The sequence below is a fragment of the Apteryx mantelli genome, chromosome 1 (assembly GCF_036417845.1).
Source record: "Apteryx mantelli isolate bAptMan1 chromosome 1, bAptMan1.hap1, whole genome shotgun sequence".
NCBI lineage: Eukaryota > Metazoa > Chordata > Aves > Apterygiformes > Apterygidae > Apteryx > Apteryx mantelli.
Window position 1 is genome coordinate 57,191,328 of NC_089978.1, and position 24,531 is coordinate 57,215,858.

At 36.6% G+C, this 24,531-nt stretch overlaps 1 protein-coding gene across 7 annotated transcripts in view; it reads left to right on the forward strand.

Moving 5' to 3' along the window:
* GPC5 (glypican 5) overlaps positions 1-24,531 on the forward strand; it is a 727,382-nt gene that overhangs the window by 538,763 nt on the left and 164,088 nt on the right. For 2 of the 7 annotated variants that reach the window (XM_067293241.1, XM_067293250.1), the window contains exon 8: positions 15,706-16,024. The exons of 4 other annotated variants lie outside the window; for them this stretch is intronic. In XM_067293241.1, the coding sequence (XP_067149342.1) occupies positions 15,706-15,842 (137 nt within the window). In that variant the 3' untranslated portion in view covers positions 15,843-16,024. Of the gene's footprint in view, positions 1-15,705; positions 16,025-24,531 lie in introns of those variants that run through there. One more of the 7 variants, XM_067293279.1, reaches the window with a different exon arrangement.

A 24,531-nucleotide genomic window follows, 5' to 3' on the forward strand; every position in this document is an offset into this window, starting at 1 on the left:
GGAAAGAAATTGCTATGAATATATTTTTTCATTATGCAAATTGAGCATTTATAACTGATTTTTGCTGCTTCTTTTCTTCCATACTTAAAAGAATGGTTTTGTTTTGCACAAGACAACAAAAAGAAGTTTTTGAGTTATTTGCTTTTGTCAAAACAAAATTACCAATTTCTGGTGATGAAGGGGCTACTTAAAAACATATCAAAGTCAGGAGGTCCCTACTGCTTGACGTGCAAGAAGTTCAGTTCATCCTACCCAGCTTTTGATCCTTTAGTGACCACCTGCTTTAGGAGCTCAGGCTCCTTCTGTGCTATCCATATTTGACAGAAAGAGAATTAAGCTTACTCAAAGTCAGAATCACTTTATTATTTCTTTCTTTGAAGTATCAAAAAATTAATGGGAAAAATTCAGACTTCAGGCCTCGATTCAGCAAAGTGCTTAAGTACATCCTTAAATGCTTTACCAAGTAAGGTGTAGATGCCTGAAATCACTCAGGACCCTATATGCCCTTGAAATCCCTGGGAATTACACAGTCACATTCCTTTATGGAGCTCGGCATTATGACAGATCTTACAAGGAGATAAAGTACTTCAACATAGGGTTGAAGTGCCTTAGAGTTATGTGGCTCCCTAATGGAACAGGTCTATGGAGCTCCTTACCACAGATGGTTTAAGGACTTTGCTGAATGAACATCTTTTACATGAAAAATTAAGGATGCAGGAACACCCAGGGAGCTAGGCAGGTCCTGTGGATTGCTTAATAGTATTTAGACACTTGAAAAATATTAAATGTCTTTGCAGATGCAATCCTTAGAGCTGAAAGCACAGATTTGAAAGCATTTTGAAGCCTACCTTGTGTAATCAGTTAAGCCTTAAACTTCTGAGAATGCATCCTAATATATTTTTTGCAATATAGTTGTAAACAAAAAGTACCATGCTCAGTAAACCTTCTCAGAAATCTTTAACCAAAAGACTAGGCAGCTGTTACCCAACCATAATTTAATGAACTCCTTTCATAGTTATACTTAGTAATGACACCCAGCATGTGTAAAACAAGTACAAATACTATTTATAAAATCAGTTTAGAGGTGTGTGATAGTGGCACATATAGCAAAGCCGATAGCTGGAAGTAGCTGTTTTTTACCAGATGCAATATTACTTTTAATTACACTTGAGAAGTAGTTGTATTATTTTCTGGTTTCTAAGAAAAGGTGAGTCATAAGTAAAAAATCAAAATGGTAATTAAATAAAATACTAAACTAACCCAGCTTTTCAGTATTGAGAACAGACATAATTGTATATTAAATGTATGGAAAACCTTAAAACATAATTCAGACTTCCTATAAAACAAAATATTGAAAGCTGACCAAACGGCAGATGAAGTAGATCTAAACACTGATATAAAGTAGCATTAGATATATTATTTTAGGATATGTAGTACTGTAAGGAAAACATCCATCATCCAACTGACCGTTCAATATTTGGTCAGGCATCTGTTCCAAAAGAAATATCTTTCTTTTAGTTGCTGAAAGGCAGCATTATATCCATATGTAGTACACTAAGAACAAAGCCAATCAGTTTTATAGCATAAAGTGGCAAGGTGAGATACATGCCACAGCTTCATACAATGCCTGTGAATAGTAGACACAGTTTTGGGGAAGCAATTATACTCAGATTTACCTTTTAAAGCGATAAAGCTATTCTCTTTATGTTTTTTTCCTATTGTTCCTCCCACTGGAATATTTCATTGTTTGGTATCTGAACACACCCAGAATGAGGTAAACAAAGTGGGACTGACAACTGATGGATGCTTTCTATTTGTCTTATTAAGTCTTGGAAGTCCAATGTACTGACTGCTCTAAACCAAAGAAAATTTACTGCTCAAGCAATTGTCATAGATATTTCCTTATTCCCATGGCAATGCCCAGAAGGAGCCAGATGGGACTGAATCTCCAGTTTACATCCTAATGTACGTGCTTCCCTGGCTTACGCTGTGGTCAGATTACTACTTACCATTGTGCTAATATGATTTAATACCATCATCAGTTTATTACTGTTCCTGAAAGCACAGTAACTGAATATAGGCTTCTTACTGGTCTATTGCTTTGCAAAGTAAAATGCATTTATTGAAGCTACCTTGGTAGTGCTCTGATCATGCCTTATTTTAAACTATACAGAGAAGAGCAGTCGCACTGACAAATATTCTAAAGATCACTTTCTGTCGTGGCAGCAAGGCTACTGAAAAGCTCATTGGGGGGGTCCAGACTGGGTTTGAGGTATTAGCCATTATCTCTTTGGATGACTTGCATTTGCATCTTAACCCAGTGAAGTGTGCCCATCGTCTGAGTTGCTCACCCTGAAAGCATTTTTGCTACATTGCCTGCCAGATGGACCCCAGTCATGGTATACAAAATACTTCCTATTCTCAAAGAAAGAGGATAAAATCCAGAAATCCAGTCTTGCTCTGAAAGTGCATTCTTTAAAAGGTTTCTCATTTTTCTTTTTGTTGAAAAAGGTATGAACTATGAAGTTATCTACATTATATGATAGATACAGTTTGGAGGACCATCTTTTTTAATGCTTTTTTTTGCAAAGTGGTATAATCTTTTGGTCAGAAGAAAAAGAATACCAGTTCTCACCTTACAAACAGAAAAAATACTTAAAGCATTGTACATAATGTATAAAAAAGTTGAAATAGCTAAAATTATCTCTAGGTTTTTCTCTGAAATATAAAGTGTGTGCTACAAAGCAGTTCAATTTAAAAACTGTATTTGTATTCAGCAGTAAGATGTGTATTGCTCTGCAAAATAGCATAGAAGATGAAAAGCATTGGGATGTTGCTGCCAGATCAGATATGTCTGTTTCTACAAATGGGGATGGAATGAATCTGTCCTAATTTAGTCTTCCAAAAGTTAGATCTCAAAATCTGAGTCCTCAAAAATATCTTTATATGCTCACTATAAAGATAAAGCCATTTCCAGAATATATTTTCCTTATTCCAAGGTAGATCAGATGAATCATCTACTGCAGATTCCTCTCCGTTATTAACTAGCTCAAACTTAGACATCTAACTACTAGACATCTAATAGCTAGCGAATTCCTAATACATATAAATGTAATTCTTCCATTAAAAAAAAACAAATAAACTTTCTTTATGGAAGAAAACAACAGAAGACTGTATTGCAAATGTGATTTCTTAAGTCTCTTTTCTTTAACAAAGATCTAATTTAGCTCTCTGGGAATATAAATTGTTGGATCAAAAGCCACCTTAAGAAGATAGGTATGAAAGATTTTGGGAGGTAAGAGGGCTGGTGGCTATTCCAAAGGCTTTTCCATTAAAATGTTCTCTCCTCTTTCTATTGTAAGTCATATGGTGCTACACACATTCCAGATAATCAGCTATGTTGCATTAATGACACATAGCAATATTAAAAGTATTTCTACTTGGACTAAACATCTAAGGAAAGATGAAAATATCTGACACTGACTTCCTTTATAACAAAGAAAATGTTGTTCTGCATTTCAAGTTGTGGAAACTCTTGATGAACTGTAAATAAGGTTACATAATTATCACTTCATGCCGTAGAGTGTTGCTTGAAATGGCAACTAAAAAGGGAGTCTGCAAGGAAATTTATGAGGATAGCCTTACCAGGAAGGCATTGGGCTGGGACTTAAGAGTCTTTGGTTCACTTCCACGGTCTGATGTAGCCTCAACTGTGTGGTCTTTGGCCACATCTGGAGAAATGGAGATGATACTTTCCTGTCTCCATGGGATTTTGTAATGGGCTAATGTTTGTGAAGGACGGAAACACTGCATTGATGGTGGCCACACAAACTACTAAATAGAATTTCAGAGTTAGTTAGAAAGTGATTCAGCTCTAATCGAAATAGCCACAAGAAGCCCAGGAAGTAAAAATTCAAAGTATTTTGTGTATGTTCTAAAGAATACAGACAATATATATGCAGATAATCTGGTTTTATATTGTGATCACATATTCTATAGCTATTACTATCTTTTGTTATGTCTATTACAGAGAAAAACAACTGCCTTTGTTTTGTATAATACGGTCTTAACAATCAAGCTCCTTAACTGACCTCTTTTAGCACAAGAATAAAACCCTATTTCTGTAAACAGGTCAAAACAAAGGAACCTGATTAGAATTAAAATGGTTTTACACATATATTGTGCATAGAAGTTTGGGGGGATACTTTGTAAAGCACTTACATCACCATATTGCTACAAAAGGCAGTGAATAGAGAATATTTCAAGGACTGAACATTTCAGAGGAATAAATGTTTTATGTTTAAGATATAATACGGGGCCACATTATTAGTAAAGCCATATTGCTAACATAACTGTACTTGCTATGCATTTCTAGTAAAGTTGCTCCTTCCCCATGACAAAGGAGCTATGCTAGGTCTGAATAGGGCAAGGGGAAATCACCCCATGTTTCTGTGAAAACAAAAATACCAAACTTCTCGCAAAGAAAATGCAGACGATTTTCTTTTCAGTGAGCATCAGAACCAATGAGGCATATTTCCTACAATTCTGTGCCTTGTGGTTGATTGCAGTTTCTGACTGAGGTTTTCATTGTTGGCTGGAGTATTTACAAGGTGTCTCTGGCTATGTCTAGATGACATCTGGTCCGACAGCCAGAAGCACGTCCAAAATTCCAGGACTGGGTGCCCCATCCACCTATCTCAGGGCTAGATTCTTTTTTACTCTCTGTTTTCCGCTCAGAGGAAACCCTGTTATGCATCCCAAACAGTTTCCATCACAAATGACCAAGGAATCAGAATTCCAGGGGTAAATGTCAGGGTGCATCAGAAGGTCAGCTGAGATATAGCTGCTCTTCTCTCTCCTCCCTATGCTGTAAAATGTGAACTCCTTAATGAGGTATTAATCTGTGACTCAGCTTCTCTAACAGTCAGGGCAACAGTAGGCTCCTCCTTCTCTCTCCATTTGCCTGCTTTCACAAAACATCTAAAAAATTAATTAAAAAAAAAAATTCTTGCACATTTTGTTGAAATTAGGACTGGATTAAAAATTTACCAGGGAAAACACGATTAAAAGCAGGAAACACAAAGCATGCATATATAAACTCAACTGCATGAGCCCTAGTTTCTGTATGGCAGCAGTCTAAAAAGCTGAATGTTGAATGAAAAAGCAGAGTATATACCACTGTGATCAAATACTTGTCTTCCTTTTTCCAATAATGCTGAACAGACTTCTGTTTCATACACCCTTCTACTCTCTTTGAAGACTACATGGAACAGGAACTGAAGATTTAATACAAGAGAGCTTGTTTCAAGGAGAACTGTGGAACATAGGTCCATCCAGAAAGTTGGTCATACAACTGACCAACACGAAGAAATGGAGTTAAATGGAACAAGTGGATTAAACTTGATTTCATTCCTGTAGGAGAAAAGTATGAATATATAGTCATCTATGACGTTGAATTTTTCTTCAGGAAGAGTTGAGTCTAGAGATAGATTTTAATCATGTTTATTAAAGAAAATCAACTCAAAAAAGCCACTTGCTTCAGCTGATATTCTTCATTGTGTTATTCATAGATAAAATTGATCTTAAGCTTTGTAACACTTACAAAGACTATAAAAGATACACTTGATAATATTTAAATTACAGATGCTTATTACCTTGACTGCAATGGTGGAGTGCATATTGCAGGTATTTACTCAGTTTCACCACTCATTACTTAGATGAAGATCCTTCTATTCAAGAGGAGAGCTGTGATTCCTAAATCAAATGTTCAGATAAATAGAAGTTAGTTCTTCAGGGAAAGACAAGTCCTAGAGCAATGCAATTCTGTGCGAGAAGGTCAGAGTGTTTGCAAGCATCTGTTGACATTGCTGAAACTACAGCGATGTCATATGTTTGTCACAGATGCCTACCAATGAGACAAGAATTTCCTGTAGGTTCATAATTCCCGGGAAGGAATATGCCACGTGTCCACACAAACTTTCTTTTTCCTTTTGACATCAGTTCTCAAGAAGACAGACAAGCAAAATGATATCACATAAAAGTAAGACTTCCTCCGCACTGTACACCAGTTCTAGAAAAGATTCATAATGATATATTGTAAATTTTGTGGGCAAAAGAGGATTAGGAGTGAGCTCTCTGAGGAAGTACACATGAGTTCCACATACAGATTCTGCTGATTTGGCTCTAGTCCTGATATTTAGCTCTCTCCCTGGTGAATATAGTTAGGGTTTATTACTGTCAAGGGAGGTTTTGACAGGAATATTTGACCCTAGAACCAGTGTTTGGTCCACATGATTTGAGCAGAGTGTAAAGTGGAAGAATAGCAGATAGTTCAAAAGTGAGATTTCAAAAGTGTTCTTCATTCTCTTAATCTAACAAACTTTGCCAAATTCTAAATAACTCTGACGGGAAGAGAGGTAGTGAAATGCTGAAGACATTAAATGTTGTGTTAAAAATGCATTAACACTGTTTTCAGTGTTAATATTTCACTTTCTGCTAGGGGAACAAGTGTATAAGTCAATGGTAGGAAAGTTAGTTTTTTTTCCTCAGAAAAACATTAAACTTCTTTCTTCTCAAACAAAAAAAAGTGAAAATGGAAATGAAATATTTTAATCCCCATGAAAATAAGGAAAATATTTATTTATCTGGGCTGGGCTATAGATCATCACAGCACAGTTCTCCCCAAATTTTTATAGAGTTAACCTTGAGAAAAAGACAGGAAATGTGTTTGTATAAATCATGATGCCTTCATTTCACTCAAAGGACAGTGCAAAAGCTGAGTTAGGAAAAGCACAGGGAATAGAAATCCTAACTAATTTTGTAGAAAGCTTCTGTGATGACACTCTTTGTCGCCAAAAGGAGAAAGTATGTGCCAAGGCCATATATTTTAGAGGTAGCTTTCCACCTACAGTTATAATCTGTGATTGTCCAGCTTGTTTGCATTGTTTTCTTAATGAATTCAAACAACCTGTGTGGCCCTAAGACTGAGTATCATTAAGCCTCAATAAATTCCAATGCAGTTCATGGGAAATGTTTTTTTGACTTAGGTAATACCTCCCCCCAAAAAAGCTATAGATGTTTCTAGCCTTTTTAACATAATTTTGTCTGTGATACTTGTGTCTGCAAATTAGTTGCTCTTATCATTTTCTGTAATATTTCCCCCAAGATTTTTGTTTAGACTGATCTGTTGACAGTGGGTGAGAAGGGTGTGGAGCCTTTTATAAAGACTGACCTTAGAAAGAGGTGGTATTTTGGATCAAATTTATAATCACAAGTATGTACCTTAAAGTTCTAACTGTCCCCTATACAGGAACACTGTCACACTGCATTACTTTGGAGGCAATTCAAATATTGTCACCACTTAAAAATCCACAGTTCTTATAAAATAAGACCATAAAATGTACCTCAGTACAGAACTGGAATTATACATGAAGTTTTAATTTAAGTAACAAGAACCTAGGATTGGATTCAGTGCAGATCTGAGCACATGTCTTCTAAGTCTGACAAAAAACTCACTTAGCACTCTTTTGCTTTGTTTCAGAAGCTAGGGACAGATTAAACTTTCAGATTAAGATACTCAGATCTAGGTGTCTACATGTAATCCAGGTGCCTAAGGCAATGGAAAGCTACAACTTGATGCAGTTGCCTCAGTTTAGGCATCTAGGGCCATCTGAGATATCCTAAAGTAACCTGTTTGACCTTAGGGCAACCTGTGGACCTTACGTTGACCTAAGGTAACCTCCAGACCTCATCTCAGAAAGGCTCAGATTTCCCCGTAGGTCCTGTATCAAACTTGACAGCCCTATGTGGATGTCTTGAGAACCTGCAGACATCTCAGATATCAATCTATTTAGGCAAAAGAATTGAACTCCAGATCTCTACTGACTAGGGGGATTTGACATCTAGGCCATGCATAGACACCTAAAATTAGGGTCCTAATCGGCAGTTTTTCCCCTTAGGTACCTTGCATGTTGTGTATGCTGAGAATGCTTAATGAAGATGCATGATCAGGTTCCACAAAATGTTGCAGTTCTTGCTTTTTTTCCTAAAGGTGGCCAGGTGATGTGATGTTGCTCCTCTTTTATATTGTAGCCTAGTGGTCAGAGCACTAGGAAAGAGAAAGGGAGAGCTTCCTGCTTCAGTTCTATCTTCAGACACCTTGAAAAAGAAACTTGGGAAACTTGTGTCTCCTGCTTCGTACCAGAATGCCTTGACCTCCCACTGGTCATGGGGCACTCCTCAACCATTCTCTTTAAGATGTAACAAAGAATTGAATATTGACTTACCCCGAAAAACTCAATATTACTGTTGCAGTTAGGGCTCATCTGGGCTCCAATTCCAACTATAGTAATTTATGCTGCTAATAATAAATGGGTAAAATATTCTTTCCACAATTCCTTTTAAAAGAAAATGCCCACAGTTGTGATAAATTGGATGTTGCTAGGCATTTTTAAGAGAGACAGACAAAAGAATGTGTAAGGTGATATTCATTTGACCAAATTTATAGTGTAGATATTCACATCTAAGCCAGCTACCTGAAGTTCTCTTTGCAGTCAATAGGAAGAAATAGGTTTGTCTAAGGCATAATTCACCTCATAATAAAATAGCTATCTGTTGGCCAGAAAAATCACCCCCAAAATAGAATCCAGTCCACCTAATCTTAGACATCTAAGTTTTGCTGATTGTGCAAGAAATTTAAACACTTACTTTAATAATTGTCCTCAAAAGATGCCTAAAATTAAGACACAAGTTAGGCAGCATCCTACTCTCATTGCTGCATCTCAGTGGAACACATTTAGATGTGAAATAAATATTAAGGCTTTTAAATTTGAACAGATCAGGGAATGTTCAGAAGCAGAGCTCCAAGTTTCTGAGGAAATTAAGTGAAACAGGGAGATATTTAATAAGTAGAGAGGTTTCTGTGTGATTTGGTTTTGGATACAGTTTTGGACTTTAGTTTTGGATTTAATTTTCTCCAAGTCCTTTATTAACTCTACCTCCTTATTCCCTCAATGAACTATATAGGGAGTCTAATGCAGGATTCTGATTTTAGGCACAGATATTCTTGACAGGCTCTACTTGCAGTATCAGGAGACTGATACGAAAAGTCTTAGCCAGTGAGGGAAAAAAAAAGAAACTATTATGTACAAGTAAAACAGGGGGCTTGTATAAAAGATGAGTTTTAACTATTTTTTGATTAGCACACTATCTAGGGTGTTTTGTCCTCTGAAAATGCAAGAAAAGGTGTCATCTTGATTCTCTGGCAATCATTCATGGGTTTGATGATATGACAGTGGTTGGTTAAACATGAGCTGCTTTTAGATAGTTTATTGAAAGATTCAGTTGTTTGTTGGGTACCAAGACTCAGAGTGGATTGCAGTTGTCACAAGCCGGGTGGCAGTCTGTGTCTGTGGTGGTATGCCTTGGCATTACTGTGTTGTGTGTATACACTTGTGCAATAAGCTGAACCCTACATAATTTCTCTGCCTGTTGTATTTTAATAATCACTATGAACTGGATATACAGTGTATATTTGAGGCTGCTATTGGTGAAAGTTGTCTATTTCTGTAGTAAAATGTACCATATGGAGCAGCTGATGATCAATTAATATGATCTGTGTATATTAGCACCTCCCAACCACTCTAGATTACTAAAGCAAATCTTTACTTGTTTAATTTTATTCTGCAAATAGTGCATCTCATTTTCTAAAATGCCAACCACAATCTTACAAAAGCCAGGAAAAAAAACATTTCCCCAACTTGGAAGTGTATTAAAGTAATACACTGGACTCTTTGTTTTGGGGTCATGTTTACAATTTTTTTTCCCCAAGTAATTTTGTTGTTAGGTGGCTCTTTAGATTTTGTTGTTAGGTGATCTCTTTTGTAAGGAGTCCCATACCTTAGATCCACCCACTTTTCTCTTAACTCTTCAACAACACAAAATTGATACATTAACTTTGCTTACATGTTGGCCTATAATTCCTTGTGTACCCTTGAAGAAATATCTTTTTTGGTGGCAAGAATGAAAATTGCAAGCTTCTAAAACAGCCAGAGCTAAACATCTGTCCAAGTAACAGGAAATTATCTGTCTCCTCTTGTTTTGCGTAGTTCTGAGTAAATTCCTAAGATGAATTATCTCTCTAACACCTGGAGTGAATTTGTAACATTAGATATGTCTCTGTTCCAACAGTACAACTACATCATCTTAGAGAAGTTCATGCAGATAAATGTAACTGCTTCTGAAAATAAAAAATGCCTCCACATTTTTATTGGAACCATTTGTGTATACAACATTCAATTCTGTTGATGTTCAGATTAACTATACCATTATTTAGAAGCCTTGGAAATGTTTCCATTCACACTGTGTAATAACATTTTGGTTGATTTGGCCCCAATGGAAGATATAGCCCAAAGCGTATACTTGGAAAAGATAACATCTGTGCCTGTAAAAACCTTGCAGAATAACTTTGAGAAAAAGGCAATTAAATAATGTGGAACATTTGTGACTATGTAAACTCCATGAGGGATTCCTGACAAAATCGGGACCTTTGTGACATAATGTTAATGGCCATATATTTTCTTTAACCAGCAGTTTCACTAAAGACTTAGAGCATGAGTCTCAATAAAGAGGGAACATTTCAAAGGAGTATTCATCCAAAAACTAGAATGTTAGAGGACTGCTTAGTTAGAGAAATAAGTAAGAATTTAAATAACATTGTAGGAAGACAGATTATTATTTATTTTACATCATAAAAATAGTACCTGATGCTTTACAAAGAACATCAGATCCTCCTGACAAACCAACTGATATGTGAGTGTCTAAATTATTAAGAAACTGATTTATGTCTTTAAAATATGGAGAAAATTTAAAAATGTCTTAGCTTTTAAGTTTATAATTACAGAATTACACATAATTACAGAACATACAAAATTAAAATTTGTGTTAAGGAATAGAAGAGGGGACTGTTTTTGCCTCATGTGGAATTTACACTGATACTCAGTTGCTAACATGGGTTAAATTTTAGTATATCAGAAAGGACTTTGACCCCTATCGTTTAACTTGATGACATTTATATAAAAAATGGCCTTTAAGAGCTATGGTTCAAGCTGATAGTTTCCTTATCCTAATTTAGATATGAGCAAAATAGAGTCTGAGATGATAGTGCCTATTAGCCAAGACCTTGATCTTGCAAAGTAATACACACATGATCAAGCATATAAATACTCAGTTTGCATATAAATACGCAAATGTGTGTATGTGGGATCAAGACTTAAATCAGTACAGTGGCCAGATTCAAAACTATAATTTGGCACAAGGAATATTTATAATTTGTATACTTTCATATTTATATACTTGTATGCACATATGTTTATACATTATTATATATACACATATATATTTATATGTATTCACAAAAATATCTCCTTAGCTGACAATTTTCCCAGCTAGTAGAAAATACTCTGCAGTATAGGTAAAAAAAGCATATTCGAGAATCAGGGCCACCTGGCATCTCTTCCCCTATTTTGCTGTTTAATTCCGTCCTGTTTATAAGGAATTGAAGACTTAGAGCATCCTATAAAATAAGAATTTCTAAAATGAGAGTCCAGTTCAAATTGGCTGCAGTGGGTGGGCTTCAGCTGTTAAAGCATAAATCTCTAGTACCATTTTTGGAGCTTTACAATATGGGCACATGTCTTCTGTAGGTCCTGGGTGATGTATGCCAGTCTGTGAACATTTCAAACACCCTATATCACAGAATCATCATCTGAAACTGTAGTGGATACCTATGATTGGCTTGCTGAACACAGCTCACTGGCTTAGGTAGGCACCTACGCTGTGGACATCTAAATTTAAGCAGGCCAAATCCCACCCACAGAAGACAGTGAGTAATAATCTGTGTAATAACTTAGAAGAAAGACAGTGAGAAATAATCACCTCAAATTGGTTGTGGGCAATCTTAATCAAGAGTCAGTTAAGTTATATATGCTTATCCCACTTAGATGTTTATATGACATATATTAGTTCATGTCCAGATGATATGGAAAGCAAGATTTGGTATAAAAGCCACTTTCCCCTGAAATAGGCACATTAAAGCTGTGTTTCCGTGGGTCAGTGTAATGGCTTGCTGCTGCCAAAAGCAGAAGTCTTGTTTCCCCCGCTCTCCTTCCTTGTTCCTCTGTCCTTCTGCTTCTGCTTCTGGCTGTGCAGTTTTACCTCTTCCTCCTTGCCAGGTATGGCCAGAAACTGCCATGATTTGATTCAAATTACTAATCTATCCAAAAATGATCCAGTTTTGTTTTTACAATTTGGTTTTCCATTGGTTTAGTGAGCTGAACTAGCTCACAGAGGAGTGCAACAAGAGTCAGATCCTGCAGCGGAAGTGGAGGTAAAGGAGAGGAAAGGAGAAGATGAACTACCATGTTTCAGTAATGGCAAGCCTTCAAAGTCTAGTCTTATTTAGCAAGCAGATCTGACTTATCGGTTCACCAGTACCAAAAGGAAGAGGTTTTGCTCTTCCCTTTCACTCTCCCCATCTTCCCTTTCTGGCTGGACCATATTATGAGCTGATCTAATTTACTAAAACTATCCCAGCAGTCTTCTACTGTCTTGATGAGTTAAATCAGCTCAGTGAAGGGTCTGACAAGGGCCAACATAAGATAAAGGGAGGAAGAAGATTGCTTGGCAGAAAGCAAGGGTGAGAGCTCAGAAAGGGAGAGAAAAGGATGGGGGCTAGGGTGAAGGAGGGAGGTGGGATACGAGGAGGGGCAGGAGTTCCTCCTTTTGGCATCAATAACTCACGTGACTGAATGAGATGCACATGCAATAATAGACTTCTCTTGTCTCACCCTATCTTGGACAACTTCACCTTGAATGGCAAAGAGGGAAGAGAAGAATGAGATTCTTTTACTATTAACTGAAGAAAAAAATTGTTAATCAGTCACTACAGTACAGGAGATGATGTCTTATCTAACAAAAGGCTATTTATATCTCTAAGGAAGTGAAATAATACTTACCTTAATCAAGAAGAATAAGCAACTGTCTCCTGGATAAGGGGAAATAAACATGTCAGGGAGAAAGATTAAATCTGTCTGGATACCTTGGAGGATTTCAAAAGGGAAATTGGTGACCACCATTCAGCGAGAAAGAATTGTCTATAGTTGATCCAAAGGATGCAGAAAGAGGGAATACCTCAAAGCCACTTTGTCATGAAAACTGGCAGAAAGTCAGATAGATAAGGGGCAAATGGATATTCCAATTTAATTTCCATGTAAGCAGGTCAACTTTATTTATCTTCCATTTTATCATCTATGCCTTTTATAAATATTTGTAACACCATTGCGTATTTTAGATAGTTACTTTTATTTTCATTTGACATCAATTTTGTTTGAATTAAGAATGATTTTACTGTAATTACATAGCAGAGCATTTCTAATGCAAGAATGTGACAAATTTATAAACAAGAGTCCTGGGACATTTTAACAAGTATCTGATGTAAAAGTTAATTTAACAAGTAACTTTATCTAGTATATTTTCCAGAGAACTGAAAAAGTAATAGAGTATTCCCCCATTTCCCTTGCATTGGCCAGATGGATAGCTGCCATTGCACAAATCTGGAGGATCAGAAGACCAGCAATAACTGAAAAAGCTGAGTGGCATGTAAGAAGATGCTGTGGTGTTTGGAGTAGAAATGTAACATAGAATATAGAAATACTAGGTTAAGGAATAATACACCATATCTGATTGTCGTTTGGCTTAGTTCTCATTATTTAATATACCACAGCTTAGATGCTGTTTTGACCTCTGAAGAGAGGTCTTCCAGTTCTCAGGCTCCTGGGATCCTCATTTTGCTATGAAGGGCTATAATTCTACCAGTTCCCAAGAACTGCACTCCAACCACAGTGAGAGAAGCCAACAACTTTATGATCATTGTTCTTTTTCACTAACTGCAGAAAGATATATCTTCATAGGGCATTATTACATGGATACATGCATTGTATGTGGATTACAGGACATCAGATGTGTCTTTTCCTTCCTAAAATCATTTTCTATTAAAAATATTGAATGATATTCGAGATCTGTTCAATGCATCAAGCCAAGAGTATCAAAGAGTTTCAGGTGAAAATTGTGGTTGACATTTCCATAATTCTGGCACGCAGAAACCATTCAAAAGGGAAATCATTTCTGCAGGGTATAAAACTTTCAGAGGTTCTTGAATTAATACCTAATGGAGCTAGGATTCATCACAAACCTTAAATCCTTTCCTGTAAATAAAAAGCACCTGTCTCCCGCTGTGACTTCTCCATTGTAAAAGTGTGTTTGTGAGCTGATTTTAGAACAAAACAAAACTAGAAACACTCAGAATGAAACAGCATGTGTGTTCTCCTTAAACAGAGGATGAGACCACATCTGTGAAGAGCACATTTGTGGCAGATGTTAGTACTATTACTTAGAATACTATTGAATACACTCTAATATAACATAAATCAGTACAGTATAGCAATTTCTAGAGTATAAAAGAAAATACTGTTATTATTATTACTGTTCAGTAGCATTTTTTACACTCAGTGGTCACATGTTTAAAATTTTTACATAAGCCTGGTTAATGGATTTACATGAAAATTAAATAGTTTATTGTTTGCAGTTTCCTTTAAACTTTACATCCAGTTTAAATAAAGATTTGGAACACTCTCTGACAATTCTGTATCTAGCAGTTGCTTGTTAAATCTATTTTACACATGTAAAGAAATTAACAATATTTGCAGCTATTTTTAGGAGAAACTTGTCTCTGGTTAGGATTATAATTTGATCTCATACAGTGAAATAGGTTAAATCTGAAAATGTTTCCACCTATTATGGATGTAGTGGTGTGTTTATTTTCATTCTTTTTCATTCTTTAATCTTTTATTTTATTCATTTTCTGATGAAGTTCTGCACCAATTATCATTTGTGCACTACACCAAGAGCCAGTGTTCTTACAGATTTTAGGTGAACCCAATATATTAAAAAGACATTTAAATTAATCAATTAGTTATATCATGTTTCTTGGTAGTCAAACCTCACATCAGTGGATACCTGAATTCTCCAGCACTTTATTGAGAAGCTGAAAAAAATAGCTCATCCTCTTTTGTAATTTTACAAGCTAGGTAATTACTTCTGTTGTTTTATAATTTGCTATAATTGGTTGATTTGTTTAACATTGTGGCTCATCTCATAAAATTCTTAAATTTCTTTAATATCTTAATTTTTATTTTGCTCTAAAAATAGTATGTATATACATATACATTTACATACATATACTTTTTCATTTTATTTACTTTAAAGCTTTTCAAGATAGTCTTAGTTTTTCTTCAAGTTGTGAAAAAAAAATTCTTAACTTTAAAAATGCTTTATCCTCAGTAAATTAAAGCTTCTTAAAGTGGCTGAAGCAAAAAAGGCAGAACCACTCCTCCATGGGGAAGACCTGAGTTCCTGGCCCTGATCCGTGGTCTGCTTTTCTCTTTTACTCTAAACAGTCACTTGATAGAAAGCAGAAATAATCCCAGGCAGAAGGGCTTTAACACAGTGCTGCCTGATTCTAGACGAGTTGCTTAAATATTAGGTTATTAAGTCCATGTTTCCACGGCAGCCTACGCAGATGTAAATGCTGACTGCTGCAGTCCCACCCTCTACTGCATCCCTCATTCGTGTGTTCCCACCTCCTCCCAGGGGCTGCTGTTGGAGTTTGCTGGACCCTTGGTTCACCTTTTCAGTGTTTGACGCCAGAAGAAATGCTGTTTGACTCACAGGAGGGACCCATGGTAACTGAATCGAGTACCAAGAAAGAAGCAGGAGCACATGGCTGAGACCTGGGTTAGCGCAAAGTCACAACAGCCGGCAACTATGGAAGCACAGCCTGCATCAGGCTCCTACTTCCTTATTTTTCTTCTGTCCCCTGGCAATTTTTGACCCCATGGGGACCCAGATTCATCCAAAAAGGCAATCTGCTGTGTGACTGGAGGGAGTTATTTGAATCTCCCCAAGTGAGGTAAGAATTTAGCCTAGGTTTTCCTCTTGGCAGTGCCTGCTCTGTCTAGTTTATAATGTAAAAAGCTAATGACTTCTCACCCCACCAAAGTTTTTAAGTGAAATGGGCTGTGCTTTGTGCTGAACGCAGTGCTGTCAGATTTGTTAAGCATGTTTAGAGCATGCTAAATGGATTATGTCCCTTCAGAGACGTTGATCTCTCCCCACACTTTAGGCCTGAACATCATTGCTGTTCACTTGAGAACACCTCTCTTCTTAAACATTTTCAAGCTTATTTACATGCCCAATGCTACGTTTTCCTGCCAAAAGAGTTTAGCACCAGAAATAATCTCCTCCAGGACCACATGAAACTGGAAAGTAAATTTTCTGAATCTCCTTCTTGGATTTAGATAGCTAATTCTGCTAAATGTGCAGTCTGAATCTTCCCTATATTTTCTTAAACAAACAGCAGTCCTGGGTTTGGGAGAGGCTGTAGTTACTTCTCAAGAGACCCTTTGGCTGTAAACTGTGTGAATGCTTTGCACAACGCTGCTCTGCTCTCTGGTTGAAAATATTGGTCTCCAAAGCTTGGTGTTTGGCTTTTATGAGTGAACTAGGCACAGTTGCTTGGGGAAATTATAGTAGAGGTTACACTAAATACTGTATTAAAAACTGTATTAAAGGCTAAAGTGAATTACTGAATGCATAATTCTCTGAATGACCATTAGTTTCCTGTTCCATTGCTGTAAATAAACAATAATTATATAGGATATCAGTACTAGTGACCCCATTTGCATAATGTTAATATCCTAATTAATATTTTTGTACAAGTTGCTATCACCTAACTCTCTACTGTATCTATCTTTCTATATTATCTATAGTTTAACCACAAGTTTTGTTGGTTTTTTTTTAAGTGCTATCCATATTAATATAGAAAAAAGAAAGCAGTGTGGGACAATTTCATTGAATTATCCCAGTAATTATATTTAGTGAATTAAGGAAATTAAATGGTGGTTTATACAGCAGGATATATAACTTAGTGTTGATGAACGGACAACTCCATTTAATTCTAATGAGGTAACTTGCTATTTCACTGATATTTATTTCACCGCTTTATTGTGACATACTTAACAACTCTACAAGCTCACCAAGCTGCTCATGTAAGTGAAATGGCCTGGAAAGAAGAGTGCCAGAGAGATGAATCCACCACAGAAAACCCCACCATATATATAGAAACATAAAACCAGAAGCACGCACACACACAGGCACGCACCCACCCACCGACAGACACACATATTAGCGTGAGAGACTGTAGCTGTCGTAGTGCTCGTAGTGCTCTCGCTGCATCTGAACTCCATCTGAACTTTGTCTCTGTTTAAGGACAAAGAAGGCAATTGCTCACAGCGTATTGGATTTGCCTTTGAAATAATACCCCCCAACTATTGACGAAAGGCTCACCTCGCAGCAGAGCTGAGATTAGGTGCTGAGGGTTATTGCCTTCCTCTAGTCTCAAAGCTATGTGAAATGTCAGTTAATTGAAAATGGTAATTGTTCCACATAACAGCATCAACTGTTTCATTCCAGGAAATGTGCTGCTCTTAAATTAATAGCCATCGATCCAGAAGCATTTCATGATTCTTCTCCATCCTTTTCTCAAATTATCCAGCTATCAGTCCTTCGGACAAAACCTATTGCACTGTTTTTATTGACCATACTTTGCCGAGGGACCTGGCTTCCTGTTCAGATAGATAGACTAAAATAGGTCTATCCATCTGAATGTATGTCAAGCAGCCTGAGCCACCTAACTTTCGATACACCTGCTGCTTCTTACTATAAATACTTAAAAGGAAAACAGTTAAGTAATAGTACATAGAAATTACATGGTTATTACAGATTAATATGGTGAACTAGTCCCTCCAGCTGGCGAATTGCTTTTGTGCTAGTAAAAATTCTTAGAATTTCTTTCAATAGTGCACTTCAGACACATTTAAACCTCCTTTTTGATTTCTTATGAAGGAATCAGGGGTCTTTTTGTTTGTTTTTGTTTGCCAAAGGAATATATTATTAGTACAACCAATCTGCATAGCAAATGGCAATATAGCTGACCTTCATTATTACATAGAGAGCAATTACAAAGTTTCTGCATTACTTTTTTTCTGCAATCCTTTTTTTTTTCTCCATTACATTTTGACAGCTTAATAGAGAAATTTACTGATACAGAGGTGTTCTTTTGTTCTATTTTAGAACAAAAGTTTAGTTTTCCTTCCCTGTGCATTAATAAAGCGGTCATTAAAAAAATGCAAATCTATCATTTGCATAAGCTGTTAAAATCATTTATAGAGATACAACTCAAAATAATTTGTGTGTTTGTATTTTAATAAATTAAAAATTGTACTAATCTATTCAACTTTTCAGGAATCAAATAATGATGCTTTGACATACCTGGAATACTGAGTAGGAAAGAAGGCTGATATTTATTCAGAGCTTACATTTTCATTCTAAGATGGAATAGTTTCACCTTCAGTTCTACACTGAAAAGAATGTTGTCTATACATTTATAAGTGGTCAAATTCTAGAGTGAAATATATATATATATCATCATTCATATGAATGATGAAAAAGTAGACAGAAATATAACGGTTTTAAATTAATTTGTATTACTAAGTGTTGTATAGTGATCTAGAAAATGCGTCCTTTAATCTCAGAAGAAAACACCCTACATTTCCATGCTCAAGGGCTTTTGCTTACAGTGGGTTGCAATTTAATGTATACTACAACAATTGCCAGCAGAAAAAAAGAAGTCCTATACAATATAAGGTATCTTTCTATTCTTTTAAAAATAATTTGTTGCTTGTAAAGAAGAGCTTCCACCTATGATCTTATGTTGGTATATTTTGGTGTTCTTTTTATTTATTAATGGACATTTTTATATTCCGAATGGAAGAGAGAAATCTGATTAAAGTTTCTAGGACAACTACAGTATAAAATCAATAGAAATTACATTGCAACATAGCATACACAATCCATTCAGATGTTATATACCAGGTTTAATTCTCAATCTGTTTTATAGCTAATCTAATCAAAAGGTAAGGAGCCACAGAATATTTTAAGAAAAAATTTACAGCTGCTCGGAGGGAATGGAAAAGATCCCCAGACATATGGTGTTAAGTAAATGAAAGTGAAACTGGCTGTTGTAAGGAATCATTAAGGAGTCAAAAGAATTAGTAACAAAAGGCAAGCACCTTTTTGTGTCATTTATGCCTGTGAGCATATGCACAGTTCCAGTTTCTTGTCATTTTGTACATACTTTCTTCTTGAGAAAATTTCCACCGCATAGTTAAAAAAGTAAGTGTGAATCAGGTATAAATGAATGAGGAAAGCAGGTTGGTGGTTACTGGAGGCAGGGCAATTTTTCAGTGGTTACGGTGGTGAAAGAGTTTCTTTCCAAAAGCAAAAGTTAGCTTTTAATACTTTTTTGCAGCTCGTGAGTCAGCTATTTGATTTCATACTCTATTGCCCATGTTTCATTCATTTTACTGGTTAAAAATAATCAACTGCCAAATGTTGTTTCAAATTCTTGAAACTTCAGCATCATCCCTCATGTGTCACTTTAAGTTCAGGTTAGTCCCTCAGGATGCTGGTTTATGCCAAGCTTTTAGAAATTCGAACCACTTATGCAAATTTGCGCAGTCCTGAGACGCAATTCGGATTATCTGAAAATATTTGAGTATGTAAGCACAGTGCAAAGTATGTTGCTCTCATTAATAAGCCTTGAAGATCAAAGTCATTTCCAGCCTGTGGAGCTTTCTCTCTGTAAAGCTTCTATTAGCAGCTAAAGGATGTCTTTCTTAAACTGTCTGATATCACATTAAAATATAATAAAAATAACATTAATTATAGAGATGAAGATTACAGATGTAGATTGCAGCTGAACACTGAAAGTGCTAAGCAAATATGCAAGATAGCAGTAATGACTTAATTAAAACAAAATGCAGCTGTATTGTAGCACAGCAATAAAGGAAAAGTGGCAATCCACAACAAATAGTAACAAAAGCATGAACCATTCAGCCAAAGTATGTAAGAGCAGCATGAAATAGATTGGCTTGGGTAAGTAAAATTTATGCCAACCTTAAACATTAGCATTCTAACGTCTGCCAGAAATTTAGAATACGTTGCCTTTTGAGTGCCAGGCAGTTTAGAGGGTAACTACCAATTACCCAAAAACTGAGTCACATCAGAAATTACTTAATGTTCTATTTCTTCCCATGGCCAAGCTGGCTACCCTTTGATACCTATCTGATACCTTTGCAATAGACTTCATTAACTATACTGCCTGACTTGAAAGAAAGCTGCCCTTGCCCAGTTATCAAATGAACTAAAATGAACTCATCAGGGATCATTGTAAAGTGGGTGCCAAGACACAGAGTTACATCCAGGCCTATTCACACCAGGTGACAGTCTCCCTAGTGCATACAGCCCATAATTGGTCCATGCTCAGCTTCTCTCCCATTCAAATCTGTTCAGAAGAAACCTCTTTATTTTATTCTGAATACTTCGAAATTTCAATCTCTGATAACTTGTAATTGACAGTATTAGTGTTTCAAGTTATATATGAGATTACTGTAACAAAGATAGAAAAGACCAGTATTTTCTCTCCATGATGTATGTGTGTGTGTGTGTGTGTGTGTATGGCGGAGGGATAAAACCCATCCTCCCCTCCAGTTCTATACAGTATTTAGATGTAAAGATGGCACTGAACAATACTCACTGAGGTAGATATAGGAATACTTGCAATTGTTATAATGACCATAACTACCACTTTGGCTGCTCTGCTCCTGTCACAGACCTCGAGACCTGATTCAAAATACATAATAAGCCTGTCCAAAAGAATATCTGTTTTTGAAACACCACAAAGCACTTGCTTAGAATTAAACTTAACTTCCTGTTAATGTCAAGAGAGATGGAGTAATAACCTGACACTCTGAATGACGGCAGCGGAAGGCTTGCACTGCGCCAGCCTACACTGTGTGTTGTCTTCTACAGACATCAGCTCCAGTTCACCGTCACACTGCAACATCCTTGTTTCATGTTTCATGTTTCATGCTGATACTCATCAAGTATCCAAAATGTCTGATCCTGCATGAATATACAGCATTTTTACCTATACATTACTATAATTAATTGAAATCGTGGAAATTAAATTAAGATCAGGGCTTTATTTTTGGTGGAGCTTGCATCACTTTGATGGTACTCTGGAGTTGGTTAATAATGAGAGACAGAAGAAAGAGGGACTTTAATTTAGACATAGTGTATATGTTACATTTATATCCGTTAATTAGGACACCCATATTGAATATTAATGTAAAAATCTGTATTGAGCAAGATTGCATATATTTAAAAAAAAAAGTGAAGAAATTATACACTGTACCCCAACGCACAAATGAACATCACAATGATAATTAATACTCTCCCTTCTATGGATTATTTAGATCTCTTGGACTGAGAAAAATTAATCATCTTTGCTTACACATGTGTCTGTCTATTCACATTCACATAGTGTATTTTTTTCCTGATATTTTCTAAAAATTATCCTTTGTGGGAACTATGTAATTACGGTTACCATAGATAGTGTGATTTGTATATAATGCTATAAAAACTTCATATTCATATTTGAAAAATTCTGCTCCAGAAATCATCAGTTTAAAATTAAGGAAGAGTCCAGCTGGAGACCAGTCACTAGTGGTGTCCCCCAGAGGTTGATACTGGGACCCATACTGTTTGACACCTTCATTAATGACCAGGATGATGGGACTGAATGTACCCTCAGCAAGTTCACTGATGACACAAAACTGGGAGGAGTGGCTGATACCCCAGAAGGCTGTGGTGCCATTCAGAGAGACCTGGACAGGCTGGAGAGATGGGCAGAGAGGAACCTCATGAAATTCAACAAAGGCAACTGCAGGGTCCTGCACTTAGGTAGAAATAACCCCATGCACCAGGACAGGCTGGGGGTTGACCTGTTGGAAAGCAGCTTTACAGAGAAGGACCTGGGGATCCTGGTGGACAACAATTTGACCATGGGGCAGCAACGTGCTCTTGTGACCAAGAAGGTCAACGGTATCCTGGGGTGCATTAGGAAGAGTGTTGCCAGCAGGTTGAGGGAGATAATCCTCCCCCTCTACTCAGCCCTGGTGAGGCCACACCTGGAGTACTGTGTCTAGTTCTGGACTCCCTGATAGAAGAGAGACGTAGAGCTACTGGAGCAAGTCCAGTGAAGGGCCACAAAGATGATTAAGGGATGGGAGCATCTCTTGTATGAGGAGAGGCTAAGAGAGCTGAAACTGTTCAGCCTGGAGAAGAGAAGACTGAGGGGGGAGCTTATCTTTGTCTATAAATATCCGAAGGGAGGGTGTAAAGAGGACAGGGCCAGACTCTTCTCAGTGGTATCCAATGACAGGATGAGAGGCGACAGGCACAAAGTGAAACACAGGAAATTCCACTTAGACATAAAAAACCACTTCTTTACTGTCATGGTGGTGATCATTGGCACAGGTTACCTGGAGAAGTTGTGGAGTCTCCATCCTTGGAGATATTCAAAAGGCAGCTACACATGATCTTGGGCAGCCTGCTCTAGGTGACCCTGCTTGAGCAGGGGGGTTGGGCCAGATGATTTCCAGAGGTCCCTTCCAACCTCGACTATTCTGTGATTCTGTGAATGTGTTTCATGAAATACAGGAGTTACTCTTCCTTAAAAAAAAAAAAAAAAAACTTATAAAAGCTGATTCTGCAGTCATTATCTAGAGTCTTACACACTTGTATGTAAAGTCATAGAAAAGCTTCATATGACTTCACTGGATGAAAGGAAAAGATCATAAACAATGGAAATAGAGCAGGTCCAGCCTGTACAACTGAGTCTAAGTTTAGAGAAGTAAAATAGAGCAAATCGTAAAGAAATATGAAAACTGAGAAGAATATTTTGAATTGTGTCTGTAGATGGACAAGAAGGCAATGAAATTAGCTGTTGAACATGTGCCAAGGAATGATGAGAATTAATCAATTCTTAGCAAGGCTGAATATGCAAAATATGCAGCATTGACACTGCCACTGAAATCACCCTTTATGGAAGCCACCACTTTCAAGAAAACTTTAGTTTTTCATCAGTCTTCATTGTTAAGCACAATTACTTTGCCTGGGTATCTGAACTGCATGTGCTTTTTCATACCAAGTAAAAAGGTCCACTGTTCCTACCTTTTTGTATTCAAAGTGTCATCTTATTGAGAGGATTAGGTTTATGCTACAGTACACTGTGATGGAATATTAAGTAGCTTCTATTCAATGCCTACTTCAGAGCTACTTCATTTCCAAAATATCTCTGAGGCACACGTTAATTAAATTACATAAATTTCAGTCAGTTACAGTAGAAGTAATATTTGATATAAATAGCTGTAAGTTTTTACTGAAATCCCTATTAGAAGAAAAAAAATTGTGGTGATATATCATCAATGTAATTAACAGTCTTTTTATAAGTCTAGGGGGAAGACATATCAAAAGAAGGTTAGCTATTCCTGGGCTGGTAAAGCAGGATCATTGTCATTTCTTCTTCCCACTCCTGTAGGGCAGAACTCATTCATAAGTCAGACAGGAAAATCTAATGATGTATAATCTAATATTAATTGTATGTACACTCGTGGTTCACAGTAAAGAGTTTGTCAGAGGTGGCAGTTGGCCGCAGGTGTTTAATGTCACATTATTCATCATAATGACTTGAAGCTTCCAAAGATCAGCAACTCAAACAACTGTGCTCTGTACAAGTGCCCTCCAGGGCAGTGTGACTGTGTGTCAGCACAAGACAGTGTGTAGCAATTGACTCTGGTCAGCACTATCTATAAGCCACTTCTGAAGAATGAAAAAGTGATAATGGCCGACTTCATCATCAGGAAAGTTCTTTACACTGAGTTAATTTTTAATGATATTTTCCTTAGTAACTGTATAAAAATAGCATCTATCTTTAACATAAAATTGAAAAGGTCCCACAGGCCAGACTTTAAACACACTAGCAATTTTTTTTAAGCTTCTTCGGCCATATTTTCAAAGGACAGAAGCTCCCATCATTTTCCCGGTTAGCCACTTAATTGAAACTGGCAGCCTTCCCTGTGGCTTCAATACACAACCATGCCCAAAGAAACAATGGGATGAGGGACACTGGAGATTTTGCCTAGTTGACAGTGCTGAGCACATGTGAAAATCCAGTCCTTTGAGATTTCAGGATTGACCTACAACTCTCATGACAACAGTCTTGCTTGTAAAATCTCTAGTACAACTTCCTGCTTCCAGTACTGCTTAGAATTTAGAAAAGCCAAAAATAATGGAAGAAAGAGGCTAAATGTCTACAAATCTGAAAAATATTCATCTTTTGCTACTTCATTTTTTTAATTGGAAGTAAGGTAAAAAATATTCTTATTTCACATGAGCCAGTTTGCTCAGCCTGCCAGAGAACTTAGAATAATTTTTGAACATATTCTAAGATCC